General features: G+C 46.1%; 1 protein-coding gene across 1 annotated transcript; it reads left to right on the top strand.

The window, feature by feature from the left end:
- The first annotated feature begins 6,194 nt into the window (after nucleotides 1–6,194).
- Nucleotides 6,195–25,782, top strand: CSRP3 (cysteine and glycine rich protein 3). Its single transcript, XM_047693108.1, has 6 exons — nucleotides 6,195–6,325; nucleotides 15,371–15,510; nucleotides 20,428–20,596; nucleotides 22,297–22,429; nucleotides 23,802–23,895; nucleotides 25,466–25,782. The coding sequence occupies exons 2-6, from the start codon at nucleotides 15,399–15,401 to the stop codon at nucleotides 25,540–25,542; spliced, it is 585 nt and encodes a 194-aa protein (XP_047549064.1). The 5' UTR covers nucleotides 6,195–6,325; nucleotides 15,371–15,398; the 3' UTR covers nucleotides 25,543–25,782.
- Nucleotides 25,783–27,687: the final 1,905 nt, after the last annotated feature.

Raw genomic sequence — 27,687 nt, 5'->3', positions numbered from 1 at the left:
AACCACTCAGTTATATAAATAAATTCAACCCAAAATTTTCAAATGCCTACTGGGTGCCAAGACCAAGGACACAAAAATAAATAAGACACTCTCTGTCGCCTTAAGGAGTACACCAGCTAATGAGCGAAAAGGACACGTGAACAACCAGCCAAAGTTTCTTGTAATGAGAAGCGTGAAGCGTTTGGGGGGCCCGGCACAGAAGGGGGCATGTCCCTCCTGTAAAAAGGTGGGTGTGGAGGCCTGCACTCAAGAGACAGCATCTGACCTGCTTACAAAAGGATAAGGAAGATCCCCCCAGAGGGGGCAGGTTAAGGAGGCGGAGGACATTCCAGGCAGAGGACAGAACATGAGCAAAGCAGAGAGGCATGAAAGTGCTGGCTATTTTTAAAGAACAGTGATTAGATTGGAGAGGCTGGAAGATAGGATAAAAGAAAGTGGGGTGGTGGGAGAAAAAGGTGGAAAGTTAATTGGGGCAAGATGAAGAAACTTGAATGCCATGTCAAAATTGTTCAACCTGATCTCATAGTGACGGGATGCTAAGGGCAGTCTTCAGGCTCAAGTTGCCATCATCAGATGCAGTAGCAGTGTGAGAGATGGAAAAGAGGAGGAGAAGTCTGCGTGGTTGGAGGCTCCTGAAAAAGTCTAGGCAGGACCTCTGAACTTGGGCAATAAGAGGGGCAGGGATAAAAAGAAGGGCTGGATTCAAAGGCATCGTTTCAATATCTATTGTTGACGCAGGTGAACAGTCATCGACTCTGCTCAACCCGTGGAAGTCATCTACTGACAAGACCATCCCACCACTTCTGAGCCTCTGTGAGATGATCCTCAAATCTGTCAATTTGCAGGAGCTTGTACTGCTTCCGGCTTTGTACTGGCAGAATAACAAATGTAGGAACAGCAGCTACCAACCCCGAGGGACCACTGAGACAAAGCCTGACTGATCTCTCAGAGCAGGGGGAAGCGGAGGAGCTGGGACTTGGGCTCTGGAAGTCCTCAGACCTGTGGCAGTTCTCAGACCTACAGGGTCGTCTCTTCCAACAACACACAGCCAACCAGATTAGTTAAAATTTCCCTCAGAGCACGGGCTCTAGATTAGAGAACATGGTTTAGGTCCTGACTGCCATATACCATCCATGTGACCTAACCCCTCAAGCTGGGTTCTTCATCTGGGAAGCAGGATGATAATACCTATGTTCTCCCACTGCTCACAAGAGAGACAGAAACAGAGAGAGAGAGAGAGGAAAGAGATCACTCCCAAGAGAATCAAACATATGGTAGCGCTTTTAAGCTGAAAAGCATTATGTGGGGAACAGTTACTACTATAATCAGCAAGTGATAAATGACTATAAAAACAAGAAGACCAATAAAAAAAAATCTGGGTGATACAAGTAAATCAAATATTTGTTTCACTACATCTCACTTCATTTCAGTGAAGATGATAATATATTTTTTTTCCTCTCTTGGGAAAAAAAAGACACCATTTTGACACGCTCAAGTGTTGCTTTGTGCATTTCTTTGCCTTTCATGGATGGGACACATGGCCAGGAGCAGCTTTTGAATGGTAGTTTAAAATTAATTCTCTTTGAAATAAGAACCAATGACAAATGTCAGACCACTGGTGCATAGAAATAGTGAAAAGCCCTAGTTACTCCAAGAATGTGGATGACATTGAATACATTATGGTCCAATTATGTTTCTTTTCAGAGTAGTTTGGATGAAGCAGATGAAAGTGGAGACTCCCAGGCCTATAATTTCTTCCACAGTATATTCTCTCTTTGTGTGGCATGGTTCAGAGCAGGGGCTCCCGAAGTGGAAGGCAGGCCTGGGAACATGCAAAATAATACTGGAATATGAGAAAAAGAATCAGGGCTTTTATTACATTAATTATTATCTTTTTTTAGTGTGTATTCTGAGATATGTTTCATAAGTACACATTATTACAGTAATGTATTTAATAATTTATAAATACACACATGTGTACACATATGCGTATTTATTTATGAGTGTGTGTATATGCACGTGTGTGTTGCTCAAACTTGTTTACTGAGGGGCCGAGAGCAAACAGATTTGGGAATCACTATTGTAGAAGGGTTTTGGAGTTAGATCTGGGTTTAAATTTCCCTGTTACCTTAGTGATCTGTATTTCCCCATGACTTACCAGCTTTTAGTTATTCTAGAGCAAAGAAGAGCAGGAAGCAGTAGATTCTAGTCCTGACATTGCCATTGACTCATTGTTGACCCAACTGTGCAGCTTTGGAGGAGTCACTGAGCTTTCATGAGCTGCATTTACTTCATTCCTCACTCAGACAATAGGTATAATAATACCTTCTTTACAAAGCTTTTTTAATTTAATTTTATTTATTTATTTGACAGAGAGAGAGATCACAAGTAGGCAGAGAGGCAGGCAGAGAGAGAGAGGAAGGGAAGCAGCCTCCCTGCTGAGCAGAGAGCCCGATGCGGGGACTCGATTCCAGGACCCTGAGATCATGACCTGAGCTAAAGGCAGAGGTTTTAACCCACTGAGCCACCCAGGCACCCCTCTTTACAAAGTTGTTGAGAGGATTAAATAGAATAATGTTTATTCTGATTTGGGGTATAAAGGTAGTGGTTTAAGGCATGTGTTTAATATTGTCTCCATTGTCCCACCTCACTCTTGCCCGGTTGTCTTCATGTCCTAGGTTTCACAGAGGGTTACTCATCTATGGCTATTCTGGGGGAACAAGGGGGTGGGGACAGCAGGTCTTAGTCCTAATATTACTACTGAGTTAACATTCAGGTAGTATTGACCGAGCGCCCTGGTACCTGTCCAACACATGCTTCATATTATCTATTCTTCGCAGAATGCAAGAGAAATGTGCTTCATTTTTCAGATGAAGAAACTGCAGAGCACTGCTATCCAGTCAAACTTCTACAATGATGGAAACATGTTATATCTGTACCACATATGGGTATTGAGCATTAGAAACATGGATACTGTGACTGAGGAACTCAACTGCTAATTTCATCTTAATTAATTTCAATTTAGGGGTACCTGCATGGCTCAGTCAGTTAAGTATCTACCTTTGGCTTAGGTCATGATCCCAGGGTCCTGGGATCGAGCCTCATGTCCAGCTTCCTGCTCGGCAGGAGTCTGTTTCTCCCTCTCACTTTCCCCTCCCCACCCACCCCACTCAAGCTCTCTTTCTCTCAAATGAATAAATTTTTTAAAATCTTTTTAAAAAATAAAAATAATTTCAATTTAAATAGCCCCATGTGACTATGGGCTACTATATTGTACAGTACAACTCTAGAGGTTGCTGAATTAGCATTGAAGCATAAGGATGAATTATGTCTCCAAATTCCTATGTTGAAGTCCTAACCTCCAGTACTTCAGACTATGACTATATTTGAAGGTAGAGCATTTAAAAATAAAATGAGATTGTATGAGTGTGCCCTTGTCAAATATGATTGGTGTCCTTATACGAAGAGGAGATTGGGACACAGACACACACGGGGGGAGACCATGGGTACATGTGGAGAAGATGACCATTTACAACCCAAAAGGAGAGATCTCAGAAGAAAGCAACCCCGCTGACACCTTGATCTTGGACTTCAAGCCTCCAGAACTGTGAAAAAATAAATTATCTGTTGTTGAAGCCAGTGTAGAGTATTTCTTAAAGCAGTTCTAGCAATCTAATACAAAGGGCTTTTAAATTAGGTGAGAATTTACTTAATTTACAACAGATTTCCTCAATGAATTAATCAAGAATGCATTCTATCACACATATACTCATAGAATTAAAAATGGAGGATACAAAAAAATGTGCAAGAAACAGTAGTTGAATGAAGAAAGCAGCAATATTTATAACTAGGTTTAAACAACTACTGATGCATAATGATCAAAACTAATTACAACCTGGAAGTAAAATCCCAAATGATTTACACACGGGATGTGGTAGGCAGATATGTAAACACAAGACCCATGTGAAGGGAGAGGGCAAGGTGGTGATAGTGAAAGTGTGATGAGGTTCTTATAAGTTTCTCATCTCATTGGAAAAAAGCAGAATAGAGCAGAAATAAAAGTAACATTATAGAAATAAAACATAAAAGAAGATTAAGGGGATAAGTCTATATATATATATATATTCTCCAAAAATCACAATAAATGTGAATGGGCTAAAATCTCCTTTTAAAAGATGACTCAAATTAGGTAAAACGAAAAATATTGTCAGTCATTAACTCTGGGGGATAAAAAGGAGGATTGTGGGAGGACACTTTTACATTTTACCTTAAATACATCCTTCTTGTTTAGTCTTTCACAATAAACATGCATTCCTGTGTTATTTATGTAACTAAAAATATTTTATTTAAGGGTCAGAAGCATTAGCCTCGATCCCAGATTTTCTGGCTCTGGAAATAATTTGACTATATATATTACATTTCACTTTGAACAGACAGATCCCTCCTTTGGCCCTTAATATCTGTATCTATAAAATGAAAGTGGTGGGCCACACTTGTGACTTTTAAATTTTGCCCAAACAAGTATTTTATGTGTATGTATGTATGTATGTATTACGTATTTTAGATTTTATTTTTAAATAATCTCTGCACCCAACATGGGGTTCAATCTCACAACCCCAATATCAAGAGTCTCATGCTCTACTGATTGAGCCAACCAGGCATCCACAAAGAAGCATTTTATTTATTTTTTTAAAGACTTATTTATTCACTTGAGAGAGAAAGACAGAGTGAGCAGGGGAAGGGGCAGAGGGAGAGGGAAACAAGCAAACTCTCCACAAAACAGGGAGCCCATCATGGGGCTCAATCCCAGGACCCCAACATTATGACCTGAGCTGAAATCAAGAGTCAGTTGCCCGACCAACTGAACCACCCAGGCGCCCCACCAAAGAAGTATTTTAGAAGCCACCTTAGGGGATTCAGGGAAAAGTTATGTGAGTGAGACTTTAAGACCACCTACTTATTTCAAGCAAAGAAGTTCTTTTATCTGCTTTATATATTGATGTTCCATTTAAGATTATCTCTAGAAAAAGTATTATTATTCTTAAAAACCTACAAATGTTTGTAAGCTGCTATCTTAGAAGACTTCTAAAATTCCTTCTAACTTTAACATTTTGGAGTACTTGCCCTTTCCCCATTTCTATGATGAATACTTCTACACATAAATGTAGATCAAGGACATCTCATATGGGGTTGTGCTGTGTCCATATTTACAAAATTACCCCAACCTTCCTTACGGGGAAATATTCAATCACACAACCAACTGCTTTGTGAGCATGTAACCGAAGGGCTAATATGGCTGATTTGGAGGGCTGGATTTCACACACCTCTTGGTTGGATACCACCTATACCTAACCTCAACATCCAGGTCAATGCTAGAGTATCAAGTACCTTTGCCTGAGAGGTGGATGGCCTGGATTTCAATCTGGACCCCGCCAACCTGCCTAGAACCTGGCCTGGGCAAGTTAGGTGCCTCAGTTTCCTCAGGGACAATATGAAGAATAAGTTTCTTAAATCCCGAACTTCTTGTCACCTATCAAATTCTATAATTCATATGTGTCCTTGATGCTTGATCAAGCCAAAAATATGAAAAAACCAAAATTATGTACACATCAGGCAAAGAGAAATTGGGCCTCCAAAGAAAACCTGGTTTCATAGAGGCTTATTTAAGTAGAAAAAGATGATGAATGCAGCAATTCAAAACCTTTGAGAGAAGACTTTTCTTCATAGGATGGCAGGCCGTGGAGGGCCAGGACCCTGATGATTAGCTGACCTTTTTCCTCCAAGCTTCTTTGGAGAGATTATCTAAGTATCTTTTCAGACACCCATCACTCTTATTTTTAGCCCTGAGTTCTCTTCACGAGTGTCGTGACCTGTGTCTCAGAGTTCCAGAGGCCTCCCAGATATGGTTCATGATTCATCTGCAGGTACCCTGCATTGATTTCCAGGAAGGTCAAGGGAGTAGGAGCCTGGAAAAATGATTTTCAATAGAAAATCCTTCTTTGCTGTTCCGACCACTTGATCAGAAATTTACATTCCACAAATTGATCCTTTAGTGCCATGGGCAGCTGGCAATTAAAACAGAACCCAAGCAATATTGTTCTCTAAGGGCTCACAGCTGGCGTGAGGGGGACAAAACTCAGGGCTTTGGTCACAGGCTATTTTCAGCCTCTGATAGCAGTTGTGTTACTCATGTCTCATTCACCCTCTCCCCTCGGCCTCCCTCCCACCCTTCCCTCCACAGACCAATGCTGGGGACGGCCTCCATGTATTTAAAGAGGACGAGAGCCCCCATACTCAGTTGAGCCGACAGAGACCACACAGGCAGGTACGTGGAGCAACACAGACACTTGGGCTGGAGGTAGGCTGGCTGGGTGACTGGGTGGGATTCAGAAGAGTCCTGTAGAGTTAAGGGTGTGTTTTGCGTCCCAGGTGCCAGTGTCCACGCTGGTTCTGTGTGAGGAGGGCTCAAGCTGTTCTGCTGTGGACCCACAGTTGTTTAACAGAACTTCTAAAAGGGGGATGAGTATTTGGGGGTTCAAGGGAACCTCACAGAGAAATGAGTAAGGGATAATGTTTCACCTAAAACTATTTCCATGTTGGAATGTTTCCCAGTGTCTTAATCAAAACACCATACCAGTCCTAGAACTACCACATAACGACTGGACGTGGATCTCTGGAAAACTTCCTGCCTTCAGGTCTCCTCTGTGAGGGTGATATTGTCCTAAACAGTTACAAAGTGTACAGTACCGCCGAAGCCAGCTTTCCAATGCTCAGACTACAAGAGATCGTGCTATTCAGAAGGTGTGGGCGAAGGACAGGTTTCTATCATTCACCATACCTGCCTTGCGCATGGGCAATGCTCAGTGAAATTTGCTGGTTTAAAATAGATTTTATATCCCAAGAATGTACAGCAACAGGCTTGCTTCTAATAACTTAAAATTAAATCAACCCCCCCAAAAAAGGTCCCCCAAAAGACATTGCTACACTGAAAAATCCATTAAAACTCTATTTCATGGGATGAGAATTCCCTGTGGAGGGGGAGGGGTGATTCCCAACGTTTCCTCCCAGTTTCAGTCAAGCATTTGAATGACAGGCATGAGTGTGACGGAGAATGAATGAGAAGTGGTTTTAAGCAATGGTCTGAGTGGAGATGCTGACCAAAGATCAGAGCCGCCACCTCTAATTTGTTCCCATCCCTGAGCTGGGCCAGTGACAACCCCAAGAAGGAGTTGGGTGACAGGTCTGAGGAACTCTGCTTTTCTGCAGTAATTCAACCCAACTGAATGAGCTTGTGGTGACCATCTTGTGTGTTGGGGCTGGGGTTGGGGGGCGGGCAGGCAGCACCAAGGCAGGGGAGGGTGGGGAAACAGGGAGAGCCTTTGTCCTTGGTTCACTTTTGGGACCAAATCTCAGTGCTGGGTACCTCCAAGTCATCACAAAGTATAGAAAACTGCTGCGTGACCCAGAAAATGTAAGGAATTCTTCTGACCTGGTTTTGGTTCCATTCTGATCAAGCTGGTCATTAAAATGAGCCCTACTATTGTCAGAGAGGGCAGTTTACCCCCAGGGCCTAGTGCTCCCTCTGCTCGGGCAGACAGGTGCTCGGCAGCCCAAGCACACAAGTCATCCATTAGAGACAGAGGAAAGAACCCAGGGGCCAGGGGAAGGAGACAGACAGAGATACAGAGACAGAGACGGGGAGAAAGAGAGGAAAGTGAACGTGATCACTCAGCGGGCAAATCACCATAATCCTCCTAAAAGAGGTAGAGACAGAATCTTGGAAGAACACAGACTCAGGAATCTTGGGAATCTGAAGAAGGAAATGGAAGAAAATAGCATCTGTTACTGAGATGGTTCAGAACCCAGTTCTGGACATCATTTAACTTCTCTTGAGTTTCTATGTTCTGCCCAGTCAGATTAAGCTAAGGCCATCTATCTGCGAGGGATTTGTTAGCATCCAAGGAGACGGACTACAGGAAGTACTTTGTAAAGTCACGTAAGACCGTGCAAATACGCGGGCCTTTTGAGAAAAGGCCCCGGGGCCAAGGCCGGTGGGCTGTAGGAGGATTTCCTACTAAGTGCAAGTGTAATGAAGAAAGCCCAGAGGTCAGGGTGGATAACAAAGTGCCCGGGAGTTAGGAAATGATTAATTTGCTTTATAAGAGGAAGGACACAGACAGGGAATATACTACACAGGAAACACAACTCCTGTGGCAGACAGACTTCCCGGTAGAAGCACGCTGCTCAGATGTCTGGGTGTACGGTAGCCAGGGCCGGGCTTCGCGGCCAGAGAGAAGTGTGACAGCCTTGAACGTGAAAAGCTAGTTATTTGCCGCAGTGGAGAAAAGCAGGAGAGGAGGCAGGGAGGGTCACAAGGGCCACGCGCAGGAGCCTTTTCTGAGCCTCAGCATGGACCTCGTGGTGGAAAAGGATTGAGCTGATATGATTTGTGGGCTGTTTACTGCCCTGTGCAGGCATGGAACGCTATTTCACTGTCACAGAAAGTCCCATGAGAAGTCATTTTTCAGAGGAAGAAACGAAAGCTCAAGGTAGCAAAGTAATTAACTCGGGGTCACGTGGCCAGGAAATGGCAGAGCCAGGATCTAAACCAGGGCACACTGTGCTCTTTATAAACACGTGTAAGGGCCAACATAGAGCAAAGTGAGTTTCTGAAAGTCAAATTCGGCCACACGTCAGAGGTGATTTCAGAAAAGGTGCAATGTAACCCGCGTGTCGCAGCTATGGTTCGTCGCGGGCAGGTGTGTCTTCCCAGAGTTCTAAGGGACAAGAACCAACACTCGGGCTTACTTCTGTGCTGGGAATAAGCAACATCGGCTTCCCAGGCTTGGCGAAAGGGCGGCTAGAGAGGGGACTTCATTCATCTGCTCAAACCATAGGACGAAGCCAGTGAGTGACCTTGAGTATCCCACACGGGGAAGCTGAAGGGCATGGTCTCTCAGGGCCATGAGGACTCTGCCCGGGCTGGCTGCATCCCTTCCATGTCCCCATCGCCAGCGAGGTCAGCTGGTGTTAGGCACCAGGGCTGCCAAATCGAGGAAGCAGCTGTCCTGGGGCACAGGCTTAGGACTTTGCCTGGCATGCCGTGTCTGGCACCGGGCACCCGGATCCCCACCCCCCGAGGGAGCTCTCTCCCCCCCCCCCCCCGGCGGGCTGCATGTGCGCCTCGGGGCAGCACGCTCTAAAGGCTAAGAAACAGAGTGGGTTCACAGTCTGAGCCACAGGGGCCACGGAGAAGCAAGGAAAGATTTGCGTGTTTTAAGAAAATGGATTTAAAAGCTGGATATAAAATAATAATAGTAAGAATAACAATAGTAATAAGGAAAGCAACAAAATGATTAGACACCTGGCATGTATTATGCATTTGTATATGTAGTACCTTAGCTATTAGAATGATCCTCTCTAACCTGGAAACCTCTGAAGACAAGCCTTCTCGTCTGTCCTTACACGCATGAGGACAGGACAGTGGGCTCACAGATTTGGAGCATTTTGTCCAAGGTCCGGCAGACAGCTTTTTTTGAGCCCTGGTCGGGTTCTTTGCAAAGCCCGTGCCGTTCCACTATGCCATCTCATCTACCTGAATTAAGACAGTAGAGAAGAGGCAGTGATTGAGAGGGGACTGTCACTGGGCAGCATTTCTGCAAGGTGAGGCTCTAGTCGCTGTTCAGATCCCTACACCTGTCTCAGGGCCTGAAGGAGCCTTGAAGGGGCTTCACAACACTGTAGTCACGTGGGCAGCTATGCCCAGCTGGGCTAAAGTCAACAGTGAAAGGGAACTCTCCAGCCTCAAAGGAGTTCTCTCCGTGTCTGAATGGCAATGACTCTTAGAGAGGCTTTTATTTTACTGAATTAAATTCAGGTTCCCTGATACTCCCACCTAGGAGTACTCTCTGGCCCATGCAGTGACAATGGGGTCAATCAGATCCCAGTTCCCATCAGCTGGGAGGTTTGGTTCATGGAGGTGCTGACCCTATGCCCTCTCCAGTGTGTTGGAAGCAGAGACATGGGATATAGAACGAGCTTCATTCGGGTCTGAATTGCAGCCCTGCCGCTTGCTGGCTGTGTGATCTCAGATAAGTCACTCAAGTTCTCTGAGTCTCAGTTTTCTCCTCTGCAAAATGGAGATGACAAAATTTGCTCTGTGGGGCTGTTGTATTAAAGATAGTACATACAAAGCAACCAACAAGGAGGAAACAATAAAGAGTAGCTAATTTTTGTTTGTTTCCTTTTTTTAAGATTTTATTTATTCACTTGAGTGAGAGAGACAGAGGTAGAGAGAGCACAAGCAGGGGGAGAGGTAGAAGTAGGGGAGAAGCAGGCTCCCCACTGACCTGGGAGCCCAATGTGGGGCTCGATCCCAGGACCTGAAGATCATGACCCGAGCTGAAAGCAGACACTTAACCATCTGAGACACCAAGACGCCCCACTAATGTTAATATAAGAACACAGCTTTGGAGTCAGAGACCTAAATTCCTATCTCGCCATGTGACCATGGGCAACATAATCTCCCTAAGACTCCATTTCCCCAAAAGTTACAAAAGGCAACTTTTGTAATAGTGTCTACCTTGAAGACAGAGTGAGCTAATCCACAGTGCCTGGCCGAAGGGACACCACACACTTCAGCTTCAATAGTAATAGTATTAGATTGATAATTATTGCTTACATTCCAGATATACGCTTCCATGATACAAAATCTTGGCTTGAGCCAGTGTAGACAATTTAACTCCCTATGCAGAATCAAGCTTCTAAAAGGGTGACCACATGAACCCACGCTGAGCCAGAAATGGCATTGTCACTAATAGTTTCTGCTCGTAGTCATGGCCTAAGGTTCCCTTCCCTCCAACATTCTTTAGCAGACCCCTACAAAGAAGAAACAGAGTCACTCGGTGCCCATTTTGTCTCCCCCACCCACTTCTACTCTAAGGATCACTTTTCAGATCCACAGCTGATAACAGACGAACGGTGAGCGCTAGAGTAGGAAGACGGTGCCAAGACGCATAGCGCGGTTACTCGTTTAAAAGTTCAAATTGAGATGTGACGGTTCAGAGTTACTGCAAATCTAATTAGCTCACACATTTTATTTTTGATGATTTTATTTATTTATTTGAGAGAGAGAGCGCACATGAGAGGGGAGAGGGTCAGAGGGAGAAGCAGACTCCCTGCTGAGCAGGAAGCCCAATGCCAGACTCGATCCCTGGACTCTGGGAGCATGACCTGAGCTGAAGGCAGTCGCTTAACCAACTGAACCACCCAGGTGCCCTAGCTCACACATTTTAGAATACTAGGTGGTTTACAGAGGGATTTGAGGTACTTGAACTCTTTCAATTCTCCCAGCAATAGTGGAACAGATGAGACTCTCATGCCCATTTTAGAGAAAGGTTCCTGAAGTTCAGAGAGCTTTGCTGGTTTCCCCAGATCACACAGCTCTGAGGAGGTGGGATGGAGCTAGAACTCCAGCCTCCTGCATCTGATCCAGTGCTTTTCCCAGGGCACACTGTGGCATATCCCTGGTATAACAGTTCCCACAGTATTATTCGTGAAGAAACTGACACAGGTCTCACCGGGATCTGGGTAGCTAAAAGTCTGGAGCTCACCCTCTTCCTACCCAATGTAGCAAAACTTGCAATCTATCTTATCTTCAGGAACCCCAGACTGTTCCCCATTTCAATCCTGACCCTCGACTTCTTCTGTGACAGCACAGCCATCTCCGGGACTGGCCCTGGGGAGTAATGCCAGGTGATATGATGGAGATTGTGACCCAGGTGGCAGATGGGGCTGAGTGACAGGCAAGCCTATATTTAGCATCCTACCTTCAATGACCCTCGCCTGTGCCAGGCAACGCTGATAAACAAATGACCCATCCCTTGGTATCTTGCCAGTATAAACTCACATTCTGGGCCTGGTTAGCAGAGTGTTGAGACACAGGAATTCCAAAGCAATGTGGGAGGCTGAAAAGGTTACGTTTATGAGCCAGGACTTAAATGTGCTTTCAAATCACAGTGATTTAATTAGCAGATTGGTGCTATTTGAATAACCTGACGTAAAGGGGGTAATGATGCCTTGCCTCTGACTAGCTCAATACTGCTTTCAGTTCCATCATATTTCACCCAAGTTCAAGGTCACAAGGTCAAGACTAGGACCCATGTCTTCCGAGGTGCTTTACAACACCCTCTGCCTTTTGGCCTTTGAGCACTGGAAGAAGAAATCAGAGATGTCTTCTGTGCTTAATCTTCGTAGCTACATTTCCAACTTTAAAAATGGAACTCAGCACCTGTTTAGTAAAATGCTTACAGATTTCTATTCTGGGTTTCAAGTCCTAATACATGTATGTCAGATATTTTATGATCACTTAAAAAAATAACCTGTGCTAGGATCCATTACCTTCTTAAGAAGGTATTATCTGTAATCTTATCCTCACTTTGAAAAGTATTATGTGTGGGCAATTACTGAATGCGCCAGCCCACATCCTCCCAAGGGCTGTCTCTGGCTACCATGAACTTGCAGGACATGCCAATGAGATTTCCACCAAAGATTTGAGATAAGAAATGTGACCTAGGCTTGTTTTCATTGAAATTTTCCATCTCATTAATTTCACAAGTGTCACACTGTCTCATTCCCGGATATGTATTACATTTCTCTTCTATTTTATATTATGTTACAATCCAGGATCAAAATGAACATGAACAAAAAGCTGTGTGATTCTACTCTGTTCCAAAGAATGTATCATCTTTAATCAGAGAAGGGTGAATCTTAGTAAAAGAAATTAGCTAAGAAAGTACTCCCAAATGTTTATTTCTTTTGCCTTACCTGGTTTGTAAATAAGGGGGTTGGTCAACCCTTGAAGATCTATACCAACCATAGAGATCTAAATTTTTTTTTAAGATTTTATCTATTTATTTTACAGATCAGAAGTAGGCAGAGAGGCAGGCCAAGAGAGAGAGTGAGGGAAGCAGGCTCCCAGCTGAGCAGAGAGCCCGATGCAGGGCTCGATCCCAGGACCCTGAGATCATGACCTGAGCTGAAGGCAGAAGCTTTAACCCACTGAGCCACCCAAGCGCCCGAGACCTAAAATTTTTAATGGAGTAAAAAATAAGCAATTTGGGCTCTTTTAGAAGATATTAAGATATGCCTTTCTGTGTGCTCTTTTCTCTACCTGAAAGGTCCTTCCTCCTTTTCTCTATCTGGTAAACTTGTTCACCATACAAAAGGTCACATGGACTCCTCCAACAACTCATGTCCTTCATCCCCAGTCTAAACGTGGGTAGCCATATTCTCCTTTGAGTTTGCATGGTGCTCTCATAAGGTTCTTCTTTGGTATGGGGTATTCTGGTTCCTGCTTCTTCCTCTAGAATGTGGTCTTCTCATTCTAGGTGACACAAATTATTTATTTTTATACGTTTTCTTCCCCTTGATCCATCACCAAGTTCCTAGTATAGTGCCTGACACATGATAGGTAGATAGTAAATATGTGGTAAACAAAGGCATGTAGACTTGATCCCAAGACTTTCATTTCAAAATCCATTGTTCTTTTCTCCAAAAACCTGAACTACAGAAATAGATGCACTAAATGTTTCCTTTAAAAAAAAGGTATAAAGTGTATTTTCTAAAATTTTACTGAATAAAAAGAAGGGCCTGCTCCTATGAGAGGAAGGGTAGGATGTTCCTGGCTAACCTCATGCTGTTCTTTGTAGATGGGAAAGCTCTTTACAGGGACATTTAGGTAGAGATGTTCCCTTTGGTTCTGATATCAGGTTTAGTGGCCTGTTTGCTATTTACCTTCTGTTTCTTAGCAAAATCTGTCTTTGTTGTGAGGCTGGAAGGCACAATCTGGACCGTTGACCCAGGAGGGCTTAGCGTTAATCGCCAACTATTATAAGAAGGTGACTGGCTTCCCAGAAGGGAAAGAGAAGGTCAGAAGCAGCCACTTGGAAGGGCCTGATAGTGCTTGGTGTCAATGACAAGATGACATACCAGGCTTCTTAGAAACCAAAGGATCTCAGAGAAAATTCAGCCCCCCGGAGCTGGCAGGATTTCAGAAATTTCACTGACTATGGATGGCTGATTTTAGTTCTGCTCTGGGAAAACTAACAACTGGATGCATACTTATGCATAGATGCAGAAAGAAAGGGAAAGTTGTTTTTTGATGCCCTTGTCTGGTATCTCTCACTCAAATGCTATGGGGAGGAGACAATGAGGACCTGGGACTGTGACTAGCAGCCGCTCCTTGCAGCAGAATGTCCTGGAAGGGTGTGGGAGGACACGTGGCATTATCACTCAGCTCCTGGGACCACACCTGGCACCGTGAGCTCTGCCAAGTCCCTTCATTTGGTGCTATATACACACAAGGGAAAGAATGACTCTCTTCATAACACAGGTGGGGAGACAGACATAAGAGAAGCCATGCAGTTCATCTCACTGCCACGGCCACCGGCGGGAGCTCTGAGAGCAGAAGGCAGGTGTTCAGACTACTCAGCTAGTGTAGTGCTTACTGCTTGAGTCTAAGGGATAGGAGGAATAAATCTGAATGGGAGAGCTTATCTGTCATAGATTTTTATCAGCAAGATTAGCTAAGGCTTTGCTCCCCAAATGGTGGTCCCCTACAGTAGCATTAGCACTGCCTGGAGACGGTTAGGAATGCAGAATTCCCTGCCTCACCCACATCTACCAAACCAGTATCTGCAGAGTAGCAAGATCTGATGCGATCTGAGAAGCACTGAGCTAGGTAAAAAGATACGCCACTTTCATAGATTATCCCCACTTCCGCTGGAATGTTTAAAATTTCAGATACAAAAATTATATTCAGGGGGCGCCTGGGTGGCTCAGTGGGTTGAGCCGCTGCCTTCGGCTCAGGTCATGATCTCAGAGTCCTGGGATCGAGCCCCTCATCGGGCTCTCTGCTCGGCAGGGAGCCTGCTTCCTCTTCTCTCTCTGCCTGCCTCTCTGCCTACTTGTGATCTCTCTGTCAAATAAATAAATAAAATCTTTAAAAAAAATAAAATAAAATAAAATAATTATATTCAGTATTTGTTTATAATTTTATATATGCAAAATTAGCTCATCTATTCCTTCCAAGAACCTTGAGAGGTATCTAGGGGCAGGTGCTACTGAAATTTAACAGAAGAGGAAACTGAGTCCTAAAGTAGTAAAGTGACTGGCTCAGAAGCATCTGAGTGTCCGAGCTCATTCAGAGACGCACACACAGTAAGTATTTGCTCAACGCATGAATGCATGCGTGCACGAACCACCAAACACACTGGGGCTGGATCTGGTCTTTAGACCACAGTACCACCAGGCACTGGTGCACTCCTGAGGTTACCAACAATCAGGGTATATTTCCTTTATATCCTGTTAGACTTGACCTTGGTCAGAAGGTCTTCAAGATGCCAAACTGGGGCGGAGGAGCAAAGTGCGGCGCCTGCGAAAAGACAGTCTACCACGCAGAAGAAATCCAGTGCAATGGAAGGAGTTTCCACAAGACCTGCTTCCACTGCAGTGAGTCGGGTGAACAGCATGAGGGCCCCATAGCATCCAGAGGGCATTTCAAAGTTCACATTTAGCCACGGATACTGTGCATCAGTGGTCCTCAGGCTCTGGTCCGAGGACCAACAGCAGCAGCATCACCTGGGAACTTAATAGAAATATCACTTTGGGAGCATCTGGGTGGCTCAGTCAGTTAAGTGTCTGACTCTTGATCTCAGGGTCATGAGTTCGAGCCCCACATCGGGCATGGGTTTGGAGATTTACTTTTAAAAAATAGAAATATCACTTTGGGGCCCCACCTAAATGGATGGTATTCTCCTGAGCACCCTCTTGCCAACTGCTTGCCCAGCTCGGAGGCCATTTCCCTGCTGTGCAAAGTCAGAACAAGCTAGCCTGCTGCTGCCACTGCGCTGAGAACCTTGACCCAGGAGCAACATTTACAAAGTGTGACTTGGCAGAGAGAGGAAGCCGTTGCTTATCTGGAGCCAGGATGGATCTGGCTCTCGGTTGTTCCCACTGGCCAGTGTTCTGAAGCCGGCTGTGACTGGTCTTTCCAAAAGAGAGAACCTGTGTCAGGCGAGGGGCAATGCAGCCGATTCTATAACAGTCCAGAAGGGAAGAGTTTGGGGCCTGGGCACCAGTAGGCTGACAAAGGGAATCTTTACCATCATCTGAGAAGGGAATCTTTACCATCATCAGCTGGACACAGATGCACAAATGCCAAAACTGGGGGGGAATACAAATCCCAGGGTCCATCTGGAAGTCTGGCCCAGACTGACCCATGACTTTGGACAAATCACTTCTCATCTCTAAACACCCGCAGCAGAGCCTGGAGTAGAACCTGTACCTTCAGACCGTCAGTCCATTCAACATGACTTCATTCTAGAGTTTTCAATGGCTAGTTCAGTTCTAGGAGAACAGTCTTTTTTGGCCACCTACCTTCTTTGCTTTGCTCCTGTAGGTCTGGCTTAAGGGTTAGGTTTGCTGGACATTTGGCAGACCCCCCCACACACACACACATGGCTCCCCACACGACCTCCACGATCTAGCCCAGTGGCCATAAAGCATCGCATTGTCCCAAACTGTTTCACACAGAACTTTAAGGATTGGAGGCACTTTGTCCTTAAGCTGCCAGAAATAGTAATGTTTAACCTGCTGCAGGAGTTCCCATGATCTGTTATCTTCCGTGGCAAACCAAGTTCTCACTGAAGAACGGGGGATACACAGCTCTGAGTGTCTGGGTTGGTGGATTCTAGCAATTGGGTTTGGGTTCTAGCAATGGGTAATTTTTTTGAGGTGGGGAGGGGCAGAGGGAGAGGGAAAGCATAAATATTAAGCAGGCTCCATGTCCAGCATGGCAGACCCTGACACAGGGCTCAATCCCACAACCCCGAGATCATGACCTGAGCGGAAATCAAGAGTCCAAAGCTTAACTGACTGAACCACCCTGCCCAGCGCCCCAATGAGTAATTATTTTTAAGTCATCATACACACCCATCAGATTCAACATTATTATTCCAGCTACCCAGAAGTCATTGCTCAAGAGTGCCTTCTATGACCTTCTGGCTTTTGTCCAAAAACACCTAGTGCTCTTTAAGAAGAAGCGGCTTGAGGAGTAATGGAAAGACCCCTGGAATTAGAGTACAAATGACTAGGGCTTGAGTCTGGGCTGTGCCATGTAAGACGTCCGTGACCTTGAGCAAGTAATTTCACCATCGTGAGCCTCATTTTCCCCGTCTATAAAACGGAGACGACAGCACCCACCATATATATGTTGTCACAAGATGAAAACTGGTTCCCGATCAGGCCTCTGTTCTCCTCTGATCCACTTTACTAAATGAGAACAGGACATGGTAGGGAAGCTTTCCATGGTCAGGGGTGTCTTGTCTTCCTCAAGTGGTAGGAAGATGCCCTGTTCAACAGAGCGGTGATGGAAGGGATGTGAGCATTTGCTGGTACAGCCCTTCTAACGCTTTGATATTGTCCTTCGAACTCACGGATGGGATGAGGATCCGAGCAGCACACATTTCTGTGGGAGTAGACAGAAGGATCCTAGAGAGGAGCATGCTTTTCTCTTTTACCACCCCACGACGTGCCTGTCTACAGGCCAACCTGTAGTTGTCATGAGTAGGATTCCGAAAAGCAGAGCCTACCTTAGGCTTGTCCTCTGGCCGGTGTTCTCCAAACTTCTAGACAACCTTAATCCTTCTTACCAGTGTTGTCCAAAAGAAATATCATGCAAACTACACATATACATTTAATGTTTCTAGTAGGTATATTTTTAGAAAGGTATAAAGAAGTGACATTAATTTTAAAACATTTTATTTAACCCAGTATATCCAAAAATTATAATTTCTACATGTAATCAACAGATACATCATTCATGGGGTATTTTATATTCTTCTTTGTTTGTAATTAGTGATAGAAATAGGTGTGTATCTTGCACTGACCGCCCGTCACGTACACAGCAGCGAGCAGCTGCGGAGGCACCTGGGTGCAGAAGCTAGTCAGGCCCCAGGGGGCGTGGCTATAGGAAGGACGCAGGCATGATGGGGTATACACAGTCCTGGAGGGATGGACTGGAGCAGGAGTCAGAGGCCCTGAGGCCAGTCACGGCTTTGCTACTTACATGCTGAGAATCGTGGACGAGTCACTGACCATGATTCCCATGGGCCTGCGTGCATTCATCCACTCACTCACTCATTCATTCAACAAACGTTCACAGCAGACTAACTCTGGGCCGGCCCCATGCTATGTTCTGAGGATATTAAAGTAAAAGTGCTTTCCTCAAGGAACTCAGAGTCTAGAACATCAATGAATACTGGAGATGCTTTTCTGGAGACTTGCAACTGACAGTAACAAGAAGGGTAGAGATAGGCAATATATATGTTTAAATGTAAGGCATTTTTCTCCAAAAATTATTCCTCATTCCTCATAAGAAGGGTTTACCTTGTCTTCAAAGCCTTATGAAGTATCTCATGCTGTAGGATAGTCTCTCGATTTTTTGTTTTATAGGGAATTTTTAACACATACAACGTTGACATAATTGTTCAATGAATTTCCATAGACTCGTTTCTCCATCCATACAACCACCAGCCCCTCATCCACAACTTCGTGCTTCCCCACTCTCATATTCAGTTACTATGTTTTTAAATAAAATACAGTTTGGGGAAGGCGTAGTACCCTGCAACAACTTCATTCAAAGCTGGACAGCCTTTGAAGGTCACTTAAAAACTTAAAAAGGCTTAAAAACAAAAAAGGAAGTAAGTAAATGAATGCACATGTTAATTCATTCTTGGGGCTACGTCCTCACTATTACAAGCAGTGAGTATGACCATAAACAACCTTTAAGGATCACTGTTATAAAGCAATGCAGCGACTTACTAAGTTACAAAAATCCTACATTCTTTAGAAGGTTTTATTTATTTATTGAGAGGGAGAGAGTGCGCCAGTGGGGCTAGCGGCAGAGGGAGAGAGGGAATCACAAGTAGACTCCACGGCAAGCACCAAGCCTGATGCAGGGCTCGATCCCACAACCCTGAGATCATGACCTGAGCCAAAATCAAGAGTCAGACGCTTAACTGACTGAGCCACCCAGGTGCCCTCTACATGTTCTTTTAAAACTGTTCAAATGTGATGCTGATAGGGCTGATAGGAAGTTCTGGTTGAGATACAAATTCCAGGTAACAGCCTCCCACTCAAGTACAGAGTTGTCCCTGAAAGACTCAGACAGAAGCAGGGAGCTGGAGAGCTGAGTCTGCTGCCTCAAAAAGACACCAGTGATGGGCAGACCCTGATGGTGAAGGTGCAGAGAAAGAATTTGGATACACTCATTTCCTGAATTTGTGGGAGGTTTGAAAAAGGAAACTCTCCAAATCAACCTATTATTGATCAATATTATTAAATATTAGGAGGTTTTAACACTTTCATTGATATCCTTGAAAGTTTATTTTATTTTTAAAGATTTTATTTATTTATTTGACGGACAGAGATCATAAGTAGGCAGAGAGGCAGGCGGGGGTGGGGGAGGGAAGCAGGCTCCCTGCTGAGCAGAGAGCCCTATGCGGGGCTCAATCCCAGGACCCTGAGATCATGACCTGAGCCGAAGGCAGAGGCTTAACCCACTGAGCCACCCAAGTGCCCCTCTTTTTCTTTTAAATTTTAATTCAATTAGCCAACATATAGTATATCATTAGTTTTAGATGGAAAGAGTTTATTTTTTCAAATTGGCAAAAGAAAAAAGCAAACCAAAAAACTTCTCTATATATTTTCTTTTTGGAAAATGGAGGCTTGTCTTATATCCTTTCTATTATGGGGGATACTTTATATTGGGTAATATATAGTGACCCAGGGCTAAGCCAATATAAGCTGAAGGTCTACCCCTTCACCACCTCCTGCTTCCAGAACTGGATGAAAAGTAGCCTCAGTGGTAGCTTCTCCTTGCATAACAAAGGCCATGGTAAGTAGAGAAACTGCTCGACCCTGATTCTGATATAATTAAGGGAGAATAAACTCATTCCCAGTCTCAGCGCCTTATCCCCTACCCACCCCCGCACACATGCAGACACACACTTTCCTGGTGTCATCTGGGCTGAGACACTCAGGGATTCAACTTGTTGGGATTCAGGGACAATATTCTCAGCTGGTCCAAGACCACACAGCCCGTTCCAATCCTGGCCTCCCCCTCTGTCTAGCTGGTCTCCATTGAGCACATTCTGTCCCTTCTCTGCTTCCCAGTTTCCTCACCTGGGAAATCAGGGGTGCCGTGGGGTCCACAGCTCAGAATGCTCTGGGTCAGGAATCAGAGCTGTGCTCTTGGCCAGAGGGCCCCTCTCGCTGGGCCTCTTGGCCCTGAGCATGGCATCAGGGCTTCGGGAAAGGCAGGGAGGAACCATGGCCCCAGCCCCCTGACTCTCCCTTTCCCGGCAGTGGCCTGCAGGAAGGCTCTCGACAGCACCACGGTTGCAGCTCACGAGTCTGAGATCTACTGTAAGGTCTGCTATGGGCGCAGGTACGGCCCCAAGGGGATCGGGTACGGACAAGGCGCTGGCTGCCTCAGCACGGACACAGGCGAACATCTGGGCCTCCAGTTCCAACAGTGAGTTATTGCCCTGCTTCTCCCAGCCTAGTAGAGCCCCAGCTACCGGGACAGTTCATTCTGTTCCCATAGCAACATTTTCTGGAAGTGGGAGAATGGACTCGATTGTTGACTTGCCAACAATAGGAATACTCAGTCTGACCAAGTTTTAACAATGTGTCATCTCTCCTAAGACTCTCTTCAAATTATCTGCCTTTCTAAAGAGCAATTACTTTTACACCATGGCTCTTGGTTTGCATGTCAAGAGAAACCCAGAAAGTACAGCTTTTCCATTGTTTGACCTTTGCCAAAACTGCATGGAGTCTCGCTTCTTCCTCTTTGAGTGATTCGGTGTAAATCACATACATATAGCCGGGAAGCAGTGGCCATTCGCTGTGTGCTTGTTACTGAAAGATTTCTTCCCTCGGGCTGTAAGATGATTAACGTCCACATCACAGGGAGGGTGGGTCTGCAGGGAGGGCAGTGGGCCCCCCTAGCTGCCCACTGACCACACAGTGCTGACGTTCCCCCGGCATGATCAAGGGAAGCCGGGCTATCACCCTGTACAAGCTCCATCTACCAGGTTGGCCTACGATCTTGATGATGACGCTGCCTTCCAGCCTGGAGCCGAGTACAGACCGACAGACACTTGCCTACAGTGCTGTCTGGCCAGCTGGTGTCCAGGCTCAGCTCCACAGTGGGACTAGACAGAAAGGGCCACCCGAGACAGTGGCCCATGGAGGGCCTCCCCCAGAGAGCAGAGTTAGATCATCTAAACTGTTATCTGGCCCCTTCCAAAGAGGTTAGGCCATGATAGAGACTGGGAAAATAGCGCAGGGATGTATGACCAGTCATTTGGATTTTTCTCATCACTCAGTCCCAACTGAACACTGTTTAGTGAAGACAGGTACCTACTGCGTTCTTGGCCACACGTTGCTTGAAGCCTACTCTTCTCTGTTAGGGCTTCCTTGTGATGCTACACCAAGAGGGACAAGAGTCCACAGACCTGGGTTTCATCCCAGCACCACCAGTCATGAGCTGCCTGACCTTGGGCTGGTACCCCTGGAACCCTTGCTCTCCCGCAACCAGCCCTGCCTGTCTTAGAGGTTATAATGAGAAGCAAGTGGTAAATTTACAAGGAAACACCAATAGAGATGGAAATGAGGTGGGGTTTTCTGTGCTTCTTAGATGTTGCTCACACTGGGAAAGGTCACCTTTTGAGGCAGGATGACAACCTGAACCGTGACAAGGACGCATCAGTGTATTGGGCTGCGGTTTGCTTCCGATCAACCGTCAAGATCCCATCTTGCTCTGTAGTATCTTCACAGCTCACTCCATAAAGCAGACCAGCAGGCTTTGAGATGGTATAGAAAAATCTAAACATTGGCAGCAATGCTAACATGACAACAACACCACAAGCTAATGCACGTGAAACCCTTGCTAAAGGCTTTACGAGAGAAAGGAAAGATTTAAGCCAATGAGATCGAGGTTTGTTAGCCCTTACTACCTCCCAGGAGACACTCAGACTTCTAGGTGCTTCCATTATGTCCCCTCATTAACCCCTCCCAACAACCCTATGAGGAAGGCACCATGATTAGTCCCCTTTTCCAGAGAAGGAGTCTGAAGCACAGAGAAGTTAAGTAACTCTCACAAGGTCACACAGCTAAGTCCCCTTTGCCAACATGGTCTATAGGTTTCATTCATTTTTCTGTTCCCACCAGGTCCCCAAAGCCTGCACGCTCGGCCACCACCAGCAACCCTTCCAAGTTCACCGCAAAGTTTGGAGAGTCGGAGAAGTGTCCCCGATGCGGAAAGTCAGTCTATGCTGCTGAGAAGGTGATGGGAGGTGGCAAGGTAAGGACTGCCATGTGAGCCAAATGGGACTTGCTCATCTGCACAGGAGGAATGAGAGAGGAGAGTAGGAACTGTGCGCAGGTGGGAGCCAGGCCCTTTATCCTCCTTTGCTCCCAGGAGCCATGTTAGGAGCCACCCATCTGCACTCACTTTCCTGGGCTATGGCCGCCACTCGGCAGAACCCTTGGAAACTAGAACTGGTGCAATCTGATGCAACAAGTTTCAGTCCACTAGGCGGAAGGCACCTCGCTAGAAGGTTGGAGATACAAAGGTGCATGAGCCCCTTATCCTTCTGTGTCCAAAATCCTTCCAGAAAGGTGTCAGCCCTGTGAGCCCATCATCACTGTGTAACTCAGTCACCACAGATGGATAGAACAGACCCCTCATGGCAGTAAGAAGCATCTTTGTTCACAAGGGTCTTGGCAATTCGGGGAGTCACCCCATGTCTGAGACATTACCACACACTTGCCCTACAAGCTCTGGTTTCAGGGTATTCACCGAAGGGCTTAGGCCTGATGGAGGAAAACAAAAACCCATTTATACTGAAGTGGAGAGGGGTGGATGGAAACAAGGGCCCTGGAGAGTGTCTGATCTCAAATATGAGGGCAGTCTCTACCCTAAGAGTGGCTCCTTGAAGATGTATGAGAACCCAAGGCTGTGCCTGGGGGACAGGCAGGCGTGCAGAAGGAAGCCATCTTGTGAAGATCCAAGCCCTGCGACTCTCTTCCATGAGAAACACACAGAGTTCAAGCAAAGCTGAATTCCTGGTTAATTGCCTTCTTTCTTCACTTCTTTTCTTCTTTAACTTTATATTCAGTGTAAATGAACGTATTCAGTGCCTCCAAGTTCCTTTCTCTGTACTTTATACCTTGATCTTCTAGAAGGAGGAAGCCCTTTTCTATTTAGTGTGTTCTGAAGGAATACACACGGTGATCACTTTGATAAATTTATTTGTAGGGGTTCTGAGAATTGCTGGCCGAATCCATTTTCTCTGAGCCCCTTGAAAAATTATTCTGGGGTCAATGAGATGTGTGAGAGGTTAAGATAGTGGCACTCCGGGACGCCTGGGTGGCTCAGTTGGTTAAGCAGCTGCCTTCGGCTCAGGTCATGATCCCGGCGTCCTGGGATCGAGTCCCACATCGGGCTCCTTGCTCATCAGGGAGCCTGCTTCTCCCTCTGCCTCTGCCTGCCATTCTGTCTGCCTGTGCTTGCTCTCTCTCCCTCTCTCTCTCTGACAAATAAATAAATAAAATTAAAAAAAAAAAAAAAGATAGTGGCACTCCTTTATATGCTGCTGGTGAGCTCTCACACGGAAACAGAACGTGCTGCCCCCCACACTAACGTCGCTCTCCCGCTCTTCTGCGCCCCTCAGCCTTGGCACAAGACCTGTTTTCGCTGCGCCATCTGTGGGAAGAGTCTAGAGTCCACGAACGTCACTGACAAAGATGGGGAACTTTACTGCAAAGGTGAGTGGTTCCAGGGACTCTCATGAGATGTTTTCCCAAGGAGGATTCTCAGAGGATAAGTTGTGTCCAGCCCAGAGGCCTGTGTTTGCCAGGAGGCATGGTTGCTCAGCCTGGGCAGTTTGGACTCTCAGGATGGGGAGCAAAATCACCAGAGGGAAAGAATTCCACACCCCCCGACACAGCTCTGGCCCTCTCCATTGGAGCATGTGGTGGGGAGAACAGATGCTTACAGATGCTCAGTGGTTCAAAACAGCCTGCGGGGAGAGGGGACATGGAGAAACAAGGTCCTGACTCTGGTCCTGGAAGAGGCCACAGGCCTCAATAAACAGCATCACATTCCCTTCTGAAAATCAAACACCCTCTACCTACCTGAGCGGTGGTTACGGGTGACTGGGGGAGAATGAACTCTCTTTAGTTCATTAGACTAAATAACAGTTCATTAGTTTAGAGAGTCTGACCTCTCTTTAGTTCATCAAGACATACTATATCCTTCCCGCCCTCCCACTCTTGCTCTCTATCTCCTTCCTTCCTGGCGTTTCTCTTTCTAATGTTGCGTATCACTTAGTGATCGCAGGGACAGAACTGAGGAACAGGTTTTTCTTCCTGTCCTCCCTGCTCTACCCCCAGATGCCTCCAAAGGTCCCTTTGTCATGCGGAGAGGAGGAGAGGTTAGCTCTCTTCTGATGCTAAGAAAAGGGAGGGACGCATTAGGGGCAAGGCGCTGTCCCCTCAGCCCCAGAGCCGCAGTTTCTCAGTGGGGCTCCCCCACCCTTGCACAGAATAATGGTGTCCCTCGGTCTCCAAGTGCGTGTGGTGGAATGGAGTGAGAGGAGCGATGGGAAGGGGCAGAGGGAGGCCATTCCTAATCAAGACAGCAGGATGCCAAAGCTTTGCTCGTGGGGAGATGGAATTCGAAGGAACGCACAATCCCACAGGAGGTGCCTTCTCCCGACAGTGGAGGGCACAGAGGGTCCTTAGCATTCGCAGGCCAAAACCCCTAAAGTGGTGCTGCTGACCGAGTGACACGTAGACAACCGTGATGCCAAGGGAACAAAGCCCCAGTGCCATACGGTGTGGCAGCACACGGAGGCAAGTGAGCAGCTTGGGCGTTAGGGGAAGCTTCTTGGAAGACAAGCCTCCTCTGGTCTTGGAGAGTGAATGTGCGCTTTGGTGGGGGACATTCCAGGAATGGGGAGCAGTGCGTGCACCGGCACCCAAGCCAGGGCACTGCAGTTCATTCCAGGGACCCTGGGTCGTTCCGTGTGCCTGGGTGTCGGGAAGGAGGCAGAGGCAGGAGGGGACCAGGTTGGCAGGCCAGCAGGGGCCATTTTACGTTCACTCAAATGAGAAAATGCCTGAGAACGCTGAGTCCTAAGTGCCCAGAAGTATCAACAATCAGCAGATTGAAAGTCCGTGTAGTTCAACGTACTCCCAAGTTAAGTTGGGAATCCGTGTGTCACAAGGATGCCTCTCAGAGCTGGAAGGGCTGTGTCAGACCCCAGGAAGCGCGATGATGGTCTAACCAAATCTCTCTCTCTCCCTTTTACCCAACCCCCCTTCTCGTTCACAGTTTGCTATGCCAAAAATTTTGGCCCTACGGGTATTGGGTTTGGAGGCCTCACACAACAAGTGGAGAAGAAAGAGTGAAAAGTGTGTGTATTTCCACCAGTCTTTCGCACTTGCCAAGTCCTCCTGCCAGACGGGAAGCCTTGACCCCATCATCCCCTTGTTGGGGGCCGGGCAGTATTTCTCTTCAGAAGTGATCATAGTCTTGACCCAAAGTTAGAAAACACTTTTGGAAGAAGAGTATTTACAGTTTAACCCGTAACAAATGCGTTACTATTTCTGACGCCTGGGGTGGGAGAGGCAATAAATGCTTTGGCAGTACCTTGTGTCTCTCTCGATCTTTTCTCTAGAATAGAGGGAGATTTTCAGGAAAAAAGAGAGGGGTTTCCAAAAACTCACTGTAAGGATGTCATGAATCTTGGTGTCACCTGGGGACGGTGTGAGCAGGAGGAACAAGAGGCAAAGGAGAGCGGGCTTTCCAGAATTTGCCCGCGGAGCTGCTTCCTCGCTGCTGGCAGAGAAAGAAACGGGGTTCCAGAGGAAGCAGACAACATGAGACCAAATTCCGGAAGGAACATCAAAACCAAAACTGCTGAAGCGTCAGTCCTTTTGTCCTACGATGGGCTTCGCAATCTTCACACATTTCATGAAAACCCGGAAATGGCAACAAAATGTGGAGTTTGCTTCTGTGTTATAAACAACGGGAGGATGATTTTCTTTTATTCTGGGACAATTCCCTAGGGTTTAGCAATTTTCTCTAAACCTCTCCTACGTCAAATTGCCGGCCTCACCCATGAAATGCAGCCAATTAATGTCTCTGCCTCCTCAGCAAGTTCTCAGCAGCCCAGGCGTGCATATTTTCTTGGGGCTCTGCTTTTAACAACAACTGCATCTCGCCCGCCCCTGGGAGAATTCTGATTTCAGGGAGGAAATGAAAGCAAGTGAGTGTCTAGACGAAACCATGGGTTCATCTCTGCTCCAAGGCTCAAGAAGGCTTTCTTTTAAAAGGAGCACTTACTTTGGGGCTAATGACACACGTTATCATATAGACAAAGCCCCTCACTGACTTTGTTACCTACTAGTTTTTTGATGCTTAAAATGCAATTACATTTTATCATGTTCTCTATTGGATTGGTATGGATAGAATGGCAGGGGTTGTGTCCCATTCTACCTTCAAAGAGATAAGGTAGAAGTACGCTTTATTTGTCCAGAGACCCCAAGCTGGGGTAATTTGGCCATGGAGTTCTAGTAAAATGAGCCGAGGGTGGAAATACCGTACATTTTACATTCTCTGGAGAAGGCAGGGTACGGCGATTATTTTTAACTTGTAAGCTTTTGGCCAGAGTTGTCTGGGATCCCATCAATGTCAATCGAACAATTAATAACATCAGTGATAAATAAGTCAATCAAGTCCCCTTTAACCTGCATGGATTTTAAATGCAATATAGTCCCTTGGCCTTCACTAGGAAGTTCCCTACCCTAGAGACTTCCAGGCTTGCAGAGGGGTAGGATACACACACGAAATGATCACTGGATTGTGCAGTGTTCTCCTCTGCCACCACATCTCACATTTCCCAGCTCCACCATCCATCCACCTGCGAGACTGAGCCCAAAACTCAAGTCATCCTTAGCTTTGCCCTCTCCCTCACCCTCCCTTGCCTCACTCCCCAAGCCTCCTTGATTCTGAGTCCAAATGTCTCTAGAATGCATCCCTTCCATTCCTACCCTTTGGAATACGTAGCAGTCAGCTAGGGCTTCCATTACGAAGGACCAGGGACTGGGCGACTCAAACAGCAGAAATCACATTTGTGCGCTTGCAGTGGCTACACGTCGGAGATTAAGGAGTCAGCAGAGTTGGTTTCTTCTGAGGACCTCTCCCCTCATCTATGGCCACTCTTCCTGTGTCGTCACATGGCCTTCCCTCCGTGCATGTCTGTGTCCTAATTTCCTCTTCTTATAAGGACACCAGTCTTACTGCAACAGGGACCTTGAAAGGCCTCATCTTAACTTAATTACCTCTGTTGAGACCCTATCTTCAAATACAATCACATTCTGAGGTTCTGGGAGTTTGGACTCCAACATATAGATGTGGGGCCAAGCAGAGGGACAGAATTTGGCCCATATGCCATACGTCATATAAGGACTTTTACAAAGTCCATAAAGGACTTTGGACCTACCCTTCAACTTTAGGTTTAGACCTTCCAGACGAGCTCCAGCTCCAGCCAA

The sequence above is a fragment of the Lutra lutra genome, chromosome 10 (genome assembly GCF_902655055.1).
Source record: "Lutra lutra chromosome 10, mLutLut1.2, whole genome shotgun sequence".
Taxonomy (NCBI): Eukaryota; Metazoa; Chordata; class Mammalia; order Carnivora; family Mustelidae; genus Lutra; species Lutra lutra.
This window is presented reverse-complemented; position numbering and strand designations above follow the sequence as displayed.

Coding starts and splice junctions, on each gene's coding strand:
- CSRP3 (XM_047693108.1), top strand. CDS start 15,399: ATGCCAAACTGGGGCGGAGGAGCAAAGTGCGGCGCCTGCGAAAAGACA. Junction 20,597..22,296: donor CTGGGCCTCCAGTTCCAACA/GTGAGTTATTGC, acceptor TGTTCCCACCAG/GTCCCCAAAGCCTGCACGCT. Junction 23,896..25,465: donor TGGGGAACTTTACTGCAAAG/GTGAGTGGTTCC, acceptor TCTCGTTCACAG/TTTGCTATGCCAAAAATTTT.